Source organism: Eptatretus burgeri, chromosome 1, assembly GCF_056783735.1.
Source record: "Eptatretus burgeri isolate ZD-2024b chromosome 1, Ebu_testis_v1, whole genome shotgun sequence".
Lineage (NCBI taxonomy): Eukaryota > Metazoa > Chordata > Myxini > Myxiniformes > Myxinidae > Eptatretus > Eptatretus burgeri.
In genome coordinates, this window is record NC_140961.1 from 162,487,864 (window position 1) to 162,497,330 (window position 9,467).

The 9,467-nt window shown below is 41.2% G+C and overlaps 1 protein-coding gene across 5 annotated transcripts in view; it reads right to left on the minus strand.

Annotated features, from left to right (window-relative positions):
* Positions 1 to 2,799: 2,799 nt before the first annotated feature.
* Positions 2,800 to 9,467, minus strand: part of LOC147035897 (uncharacterized) — an 86,969-nt gene continuing 80,301 nt past the window's right edge. For all 5 annotated transcript variants that reach the window (XM_085847957.1, XM_085847969.1, XM_085847965.1 and 2 more), the window contains one exon: positions 2,800 to 4,439. In XM_085847957.1, coding sequence (XP_085704083.1) covers positions 4,341 to 4,439 — 99 coding nt within the window. In that variant the 3' untranslated portion in view covers positions 2,800 to 4,340. The remainder of the gene's footprint in view (positions 4,440 to 9,467) is intronic.

Below are 9,467 nucleotides of genomic sequence, written 5' to 3' on the forward strand. Positions count from 1 at the left end.
GGACCAGGGCTGATGGCGACGAGCAAGCCCAGCCAGGCGGACTGCTGAGGCTCCTTCTCTCTTCCCTTCTCCCTTCAAAAATCTCCTCAGGGACCTTCTATCCTCTGCTTCCCTTTTCCTCCCTTCGTGGACCTTTTATTCTGAGGTCTCGCCTCCAGAAAGTGGAACTGCACGGCTCACGGTTTAGGATCGTTCTTTTCGAGCTCTGTCTTCTTCGCACCAGACCACCTTCTGCCGTGAGCCCTCGCATTCCTCTCAGGTGCACCTTTTCTTCTGGCATGACTCATCCACCGCCGGTGGGGGCTGCCGCATTCCATTCCCCCCGCAAACTGCTTTTATGCCCATATTGGGTTAGGAATTCAGATCGGGGATGCAGTCTGAACACGCCCGCATTCCAGCAAGCGCGCAGGGGACGCTCGCTGTTCCGCAGCGGGTCCGCCACCAATGGGCACTTTGTGGCTGTTGTTGTTGCAGATGGTTTTCCTAATACAAATCGCAGCGCATTTATTTACCTATTATACAAGAGACGGGTCGCTAACTGGCAACATGTACTTACCGATATAACCGACCTAAAGGACCTGAATGTTGAGTGCAATAGCTTTCCAAATCTGCAACAATATTCATGCCTCTGCTGGCCATGAGCCAGAAGTCAACAGACATCTTGGTCAGGCCTGGGGAGTCATGGATTCACTGGATCATAGGTTGTGATGCTGTTGGTACCTGTGCAGGACAACAAAGGTCTGAGTCTTCAGGGCCTTGGTGCTTCCAGTCTTGCTCTATGGATGTGAGACTTGGACTCTGACCAGGGATCTGAGACAGAGACTTAATTCATTTGGTATCAGGTCTCTTTGGAGAATCCTTGGCTATTGGTGGTCAGACTGTGTCCAACGAGCGGTTGCTGAGAGAGACTCAAATGAGATTTGTTACCTGCATCGTCCGTGAGCGTCAGCTGCGGCTGTATGGACATGTGGCTCATGTTCCTGACGTTGATCCCGCTCACCAGATTCTCAGCGAGGAAGCCTCGTGAGTGGAAGAGGCCAATGGGCCGACCACGTTCCTTGTGGTTGCAGCAGGTTGATCAGCATCTCAAGGAGTTGGGGATGGGCCAGGCATCTTCCTGGGGGATGGCCGTACGGAGGCCCCTGGAGTACCGGCAGAAAGTGGACGCAGCGACGTGCTACTCCAGTGCATGCTCCCATACCTGACCTGACCTAACTTTTGTTTTCTTAGCTTTAATTGTTAGCTCGATCTTACCAGCGCTTGTTTCTACTCTCTTGAGTCCTTGTGCTCGCTCAATTCCTTCTGCCAATAAGGCAATGTCATCAACAAAGTCGAGATCAGTAGAACCTCCTGTTTGACTTCTACTTTTTCTTAATTTGATTTGGAACCCCAATTCCTCCCTCTTGCATTTGATGGTGTTTGACTGCATAATCAAGTACTATGACAAACAGGTAAGGGGCAAGGGTGTCTCCGCGAAACAATTAAAGTCCACATCACACATGCTATCAGTATCAGTACCTGTCTCAGTGCTCACCTGTTTCTACACGCAATCAGTTAATGAACAGCAACAAGGACAGAAGTGTCGTGATAAACACTGATGATCGAGTATCAGATTAGCAAATGACAAAATCTGGGAAAATATTGTTTGCAGAACGGATGGAGATCATCAAGTCAGATTAATCACATGATGAGTTTGCAAAGCTTCAGTACCAGTCCACTCAAGAAGGCATTATTCAACATTCTCCAGAAGCGACATCATTGTTTCTTTACCAATTGTTTTAAAAATTTTCTTTTTACTCGAGCAAGTGAAAGGAAAAGTTTTCAAACGATGCGAGTTTTGGCCTGAATCAAAATCAAAATATGTTCATCATATCCTCGCACACACCTCACCTTTTCCTATCTCTGACGTGTGGAAAATGGCAATGCCTTGTTTGATGGCAGCACAGATTGGCCTGTACGTAAGCCTGACCACAACGCGAAGCCTCAACAGACTTGTATGCTGGCAAGGCGTCTTTGCCTGTGGACCGGCTGACATCCGGAGCATTAGGTTCCCCACGGTCTTTGAAGAAGCTATATACAAGATGACCTGAGTCTCCTTCAGAGCTGGATATCGACTGGTTCTCTTGGTCGTGGTTTTTAAACCATGTCTGGAAAATATCTTGTTTTCTTTTCGAAATGCAATCATATCCGATCTTTGACATTATCTTGAGGAATTATAAAAGACTTGCACTTGTGACACCATGATGATTCGTGTTCAGTTTTGATTGCGTGTATGATTTCCGGCCTGGTATTGTACTGGTGAGGTTTATTGAAGGACGGCAGCTCCTGCTGTGGGAAAAAGGCAGGTGTTGAAGTTGGGAAGAATTGACTGGAATTCAAAGAAGCTTCACGTTTTCCCTAACTCTCAGGATTTTATCAAATCCACCAGGTTTGAATGCAGAGCTTTGTGTTCCCAAGATTGTTGTTTTATATTGCTCATATATGTACACTTTCCTTAAGTCTGTATCTCTCTTTAGATTGGCAATCAGCCATTGAAACTTTGACGTGTTACTTGACGTAAATTAGGAGAAAAACGACCGGAATGGAGAAACGAGCAGACGTACGTAGAACTGATTATGATTAAGAGCAATAGTTTAATGTCGAAGTCAGTGGAAATTAACACAAATGGTACATTTTGGAGCTTACCTCCATCGCGATAACTATGTCTTTGACTTTAATTGTACACAATGGCCTTTGCCATGACAACAATGGTTTGTTCACACATGGAAACCAAGCAGTGAAACAACAATGTTTGTTCTGTTGAAACTTTATTTCGCCATTTGATGGTACAAACGTCACACTCTTGGACAGACACGTAGGTAAGAAAGAAATTGACATTGATAGTAAGTAATGCTAAAAGTGGTAAGTAATATCTTTGGAAAACTTTGATTCAAAATATTTTATCGAAACTCGAAAGAATTACACAATTACTGGAGAGAAGTGGTGGGCATTCCGTGGCTTTCAACGCATCTACCTGCAGCTCCTGTGATTTACAGGAACCAGATTGTGTGGACGAATCTTTGTACGGTCCTGAATCACCAGTCGATGACCTTTTTCTTGATTCATGTGTTCAATCCTCGATTACATTCTTAATGTCCATATAAAGTAATGTGATCATTCTTTTGTGAGATGAAAAGGGATCATTTTGGCTGGAATAGTAGTAAAGAGGGTCGAGCGGCCTTTTGAGGGCCGGACGTGTGCCCCTCTGATCATCTTGGGTCGCCCACCACTGCTCTACAGTTTAGCACATAGCTCCACCGGATGTTTTCACAAGGGCTGTGCTTTTTCCCTACTGGGAGTACAAAACTACATTATCATTTACTTCTTCCGAATTATACATCATATATATATATATATATATATATATATATATATATATATATATATATATATATATATATTAGTCATCCTAACATTTAATGATACACAATAGACATTGCATGGGATGTGTCATGAACGCAGTCATCCACTCAAAAGCGAGGTTTTTTTTCATACATCAGAGGCAGCTTTAATCTTGAAATAAATAATAATAATAATAATAATAATAATAATAATAAATAAAAGAATGGTTGTGAAAACAGCAATAAGATTAATTTTATACAGTGTAATATTTCAGACGAGGGGTCGTTAAAAATAGCAAACTTTAAAGTGGACACGACACCTTGCGTCGGATGAAACGAAATGCAATTCTTATTGTACACAATATTAGAGTTGTACTGCAAAAGTAATCCCAGTTAAAACATCGATTCGAACGTGGCTCCGCTTTGGCATCCCTTGGAATACGACCCGAGGAGCAGCGTGATCCAAAATGCTGGAGAGAGACATCTCATTGAGACCGTAGTTATTCACACAAGAAACCATGGGCATGAACACGGCCAGGACACATCGTCAACATGGCTTGACCATGACATATATGCATTGCAGATAATAAACTTGATGGTTATAAATAGATCCAGGAAAATGATACAAGTTGTAACCGATTTAAATAAATAGAGTTTAACTGAAGTGTTGTCAATAGCCGAACAAACCAACGTCCTATAAGCAGCATCAGCAGCGGCATAATGCTATAATCAAACAGCTGGCATTGGTCTCCTTTCTTCTGTGTGTCCTTTCATTCCTAAAACGTATTTGTACATAAATTGTCGATCCTTCATGGGATAGAAACAGCGTTTGATTGAATGGACCTCGCACATTTCCTTGGATACCATTCGTCTTCGTGGACGTCGCAATTCTCAACGCTTCTTTTGTTATCGCCGAGTGGTGAACAACAATTATAACTTGCACCTCAGCGGTGTGGGCATCTACTTGAAATCGTTTAACACTTGTCTGACACATTTCCTCATTTTTCGTAAAAATCTTGGTAGAGTAGATGACGTTTTCCCGCTGGAATCTGGGTTACTCTGCACACAGAGAGAACAACAAAAGTGGGCAATTGTTTTCATTTTTTTTTTTCTCTCGTTTGGTGTTTGGAATAAAGTTTTCCAATTAGCTTTTTATAATATATTATAATATATATACAAGCTGTAGAATTTGTTTATGTTTGTAACATCATGAAACACCAACATACTACAGATTTCAAACACCAAAGCAGCATTACGAGTAATGAGATGAGAATATAAGTAGGGGAAGTCACATAAGCTGTTCAGTATTTAATATGAAGCCAAAATTATTTTTAAAAAGGCTCTTTATGTAATAATATTAACCAAATAAAACAGTGTGTGCTTGTGTATTTATCTGTCTCTTCATAACGACGATTTGAGTGGGATTTTAAAGGCCAATCTTTAAACATGATGATGTGTTCACTCTGGTCTATTTTTAAGGATTAAAAAAAAAAACTCGAAAAACATTTTTCATAAGAGAGTAATTACATCTCTTCCATTGGAATTGTAGACGGTCACTTGCAAACTGGGCCTTAAGGGTGGTGTACAGAAGTGTTTAAAAAAAATAACAATAAATACAAGGTGCAGGGAAGTGAAATTCACTGCACATGATGTGCAACGCACACAGAGTAAAAGGAGTGTTAATTTACGTCCGTAGGATGTCTAATAAATAAAGAACATATTAGCACACCTGACACTAGGCCGAGGCTTCAGACTTTGGCATGCTCACGAGGCTGTGCCGTCAAAATGAAACGTCCCAGAAGATAAAGAAAATCAGGTCACATTTGTACATGGACTTTTTTTTTAAATCACGCTTCTTACTTCGAAACATCATATCTTCCAATTTAATAAAACATCTCCAACCCGTCATATTTTTATGGGCTTTTATACTAGTAATTCTTATGATAATTCACGGACCGGTGTTTGTGTGTATATGGGTTTGTTTGTTGGTTTGTCGTGCTACTACTACAGTTCTGGATCAATTACATTCAGACTTGCTACAAAGAATCAGCATGACCCCCAATTGATGTATAGGGGTGTTTTTATCTTTAACGATAGTCTTGGGGTTGCGGGGGGGGGGGGGGGAGGGACGCAAATTCTCCTTGTAAATGTATATCATGCAGCACCACCTCCAGATGGGGATCTCCAGATGGGGACTTGCCTCCACAAGTCTCCATCATTTACTGTACAGTATTACTGTCCCCACGTTTTCCACTGCAGTGAGGTGTTTTGTTTTGAATTACAAGTAGTAGGTATGTTTTTGCTTCATGTGCGTAACTGAGGTTATGTATGTTTGCCTCTACAGAGCTGCCAGTTACCTATACACTTCCCAAATGTAGGTAGGTGTCAAAAGAACACATTGCATGCTTGGAACAAGATCACCCATCAGGCAGGTACTCTGCTGGTGATAATAAAAATAATAACAATAATAATTAGAACCACCACTTTATAACTGCTGGCAGTGATGACTGGGTACCAAGACTTCCCGCTTTGATCAGACACGTGACCCATGACGTGCTTTTTATAAAACTGAATTCAGAATGGGATTTTTAAAATTCAATTCAAATCGATTCGAAGACCAAATACTGCATTGAAGCCATCAGAGGGAACTGTAAAAAGCAAAAAGCAAAGTTGGGTCATCAGAAGGAACCTGAATAGGATTCGGGCCCGGTTACAGAAAATCCCCTCATCCTTAAGGAAGGATTCACACTGTGATTCCTCAAAGAAGGATTTCCTTGAGGGCTGTTGCATAAACAACCCTCAGGATATCCTCAAGGAAGGATTTCCTTAAATGTGATGAAATCCTTAGCAGCCGTTGCTATGCGAGGCAACCAATCAGTTTAGAGAGAGGAAGAGGTATCCGAAAGCAGGATGGTGGTGAAACAATCCACAAACTGGTTTCAGGAAGAGACAGAAGCATCCGTGGAGGCTTTTCTCAAACACAACAGAGAGAATACATTGTATAGTTGCAGGATGTGTGTTGTTCACGTATTTTTATGTTTAATTAAAATGTTTAATTTCATGTTCAATAAATAATATATAATTGTTAAGAATCCCTCGATTTGGGTAAGACCTGGGTCCACAGGGTAAAACCGGGACGCCCCCCACCCGAGTCATACGAGGCCCCACACATCTTTACAATGAGAATTGACGAGTTATGGACCTCGTAACATGCTGCGTTCAATTTATTTATTACGTACGTAGTTGACCCTTTTTCCTGGGAACATCATTGGTATATACTGAATTGGTATCTACGCAACCTGAACACGAAGTCATGTGTTCGTATCACGGGTCCACACGGTAAAATGGGACTCCCCCGAGTCGAATGAGGCCCCACACGTCTCACTTCGTGTTTTTGTTTTTAGGAAAAGGTTTTAAGGAATAGTCGAATATGCAACAATCTTCAATTTAGGGATGTCCTAAAGGGGAATCTTGAGGAAATATTTCAGTAAATCCTCAAAATTTTCCTTAACAATACTTTATGCAACCAGGCTTCAGGTTTCAGCTGCTACTCCTCTACCCTCAAACCAATCCAGGAACAGCCAAGTGAGGCTTGTTAAAAAATAAAAAATAAAAAAATAAAAAGAACCCAGATTAAAAAAATAAAATAATTCTGGCTGCAAGACCATGTGGCCGAGCAGATTGAAATTTAAAACATATATTCCCCGTGAGTACTGGATCATAATTTTGAAGTTTCACGTCGATTGATGAAACGGTTCAAGATAAAAAAAAAAAAAATTTAAGATTTTTGTCTAATCCAACATGGCTGCCAGACCATGTGACATATGAATTATTCGTGAAGACCCTGGTATCCCCCAAGACTTGGGGACCATGTGTGTGAAGTTTCCCCTCGATCTGTCAAGCCATTCTGGAGAGGATTTTTAAAGGTTTATTCTTCGGAAAAAAAAATTAATCATAGCTGCCAAACCATGTGACCTATCATGTTAAAATTTACAACTTACAATCCCCAAGACTAGCTTCGCATCGATATGTTCAGCGATTTCAGAGAAGAGGATTGTTGAAGGTTTTTTGGGGGGTTTTTTTTCAACAACAAAAAAAATGGCTGCAAAACCACATGACCGATGATGCCAACAATTTAACTCTGTCAACCAATTTATCCCGAGATGACCCTCAATAATTTTCATACTTATCAGATATAGCGTTCTACGCGTCGAATGTTGGCCGGGATACCACTTCACCGAAGACATGATCAACAACGCTTATTCCCCATGATGAGTACTTGACGTGTGCCAAAAGTTTCAATGTTTTCCACGGAGCGGTTTCAGAGATAGAGGTCCAAAGGTTTTCTTTTTTTCCAACATGGCTGCCACATCACATGACCTATGATGTCACACTTTTCAATAAAAACTTCTACACTCAGTAATCACTCCTATGGTGAAAAAATTTCACGTCAACCTGACAAGCGGTTGCAGAGAAAATGAATTTAAAAGGGAATAAACCCGAAAAATGGCCGCTGTGATGGCTGTTTAATAAATAAACAGAAGAAAAACAACAAGTTACCCAGCCTGACAGGCTTGGTACCCTCACTAGATCGTTCATAGAACTCCTTACTCCACACAATGTTCAAGTATATAATTCAATTTAAATAAAATAATGACTTTACAGGTCGAGAAAAATTAATTCTGGAAGTTTAGCACCATTGATGCAGTGTCTTATACACCACCTTATGTACCGTGTCCAAGTACTTCAAAACTGGAGGTATTGGGAAGTGACAAAAAGGTGATTGGTGTTCCACAGCGTTCAAGTATGCCATTCGATTTAAATAAAATAAAGATTGAAAAAGCCGCATTAAAAAAAATATATATATTTATCCTGGAAGTTTACCACCGTTAACGCAGTGTCTTTTACACCACCTTATCTAACCCGTTACATTAGTTATCTGTGCCTGTTGTTTGTCTCCTTTATGACGTCTTTAAAAAAACAGTAAGTTTCCTGTTTGGAATGATTTTCAATTTTGTTTCACTACCAGACAGGAGAGACAGAGAGTTAAAATATGATCTCACTCCTCTGTGCGCACGTGCGGTCAGGACGAATTCTGAGTCGGGTCTGAGTCTGTACGGTAAAATGGCAGATTTATTTTCCGATTCGTGTTGAAAATAAAACATTCAATTTAAATAAAATTGTTCCTCGATCATAAAACTGCTTAACCCAACTTTTCTCTCGGCTTGTGTGGGGAAATAACAACGAGTTCCCTTATGAGGAACTTCAATTCCAGGACGAGACCATGAGGTCCATCAAGCCTTCACAACGACTGCCAACCTATGTTCTTCTTTCTTCTTTATCTGTGCTCTATATTTTTCAATGCTGAGAAACAAGCAAGGAAGCGGCACGTATGACTCCTCCAGGACTTGAACCGCTGACCTCCCAGACTCGGAGTGGACACTCAGCATTACATCACGGAGATTTGATAAAGCATCAAAGTATTGGTAAAGTGTGTAGTTATGTTAACACACAGTAAGGTGTGCTCAAAGTTATCCTTGTCAGGAAAAGTGGGGGAGGATGCCTGCCTCCCCTTTTCCCATCATCCTCAGTGTGTGGCATGTGTTTGACTTGTATTCACTTATATTCGCCGGATGGAAGGAGTTGATTTGGTGGTTGAACTTGTGGTGTGCCCGGGAAGGTTTTAGGCAGTAAAATAATTAAGTCGTGGGGGTGGAGGGTGTGGGGAAGCAAATCCTATGTGTATAGTGCAACTACGCACTCAGTGGGAGAGTGTATTACGAGTGTTTCACAGTATTATCATGGTATAGATGAAAACTTGATAGAATCAAACTACTTGGCCAATTTACATACGTGCTCCATTTTATGCACTCCTGAACCGCTGGAGGATACAAGTTGAGAATGGTTGTTGTACTTGGTGTGTACATGGGAACGTTATACCAAGTTGGGATGACCACCTCCAACTCAGGTGTTTAACCTTCATGTTGAAGTGGGGAATTGTCATCAGAAGTGGGTTGATTATCATCCGTGTGAATGTACTCCTGCACCGCTGGACAGAACGACTCGAAAGCTGGATGTTATCTCAAA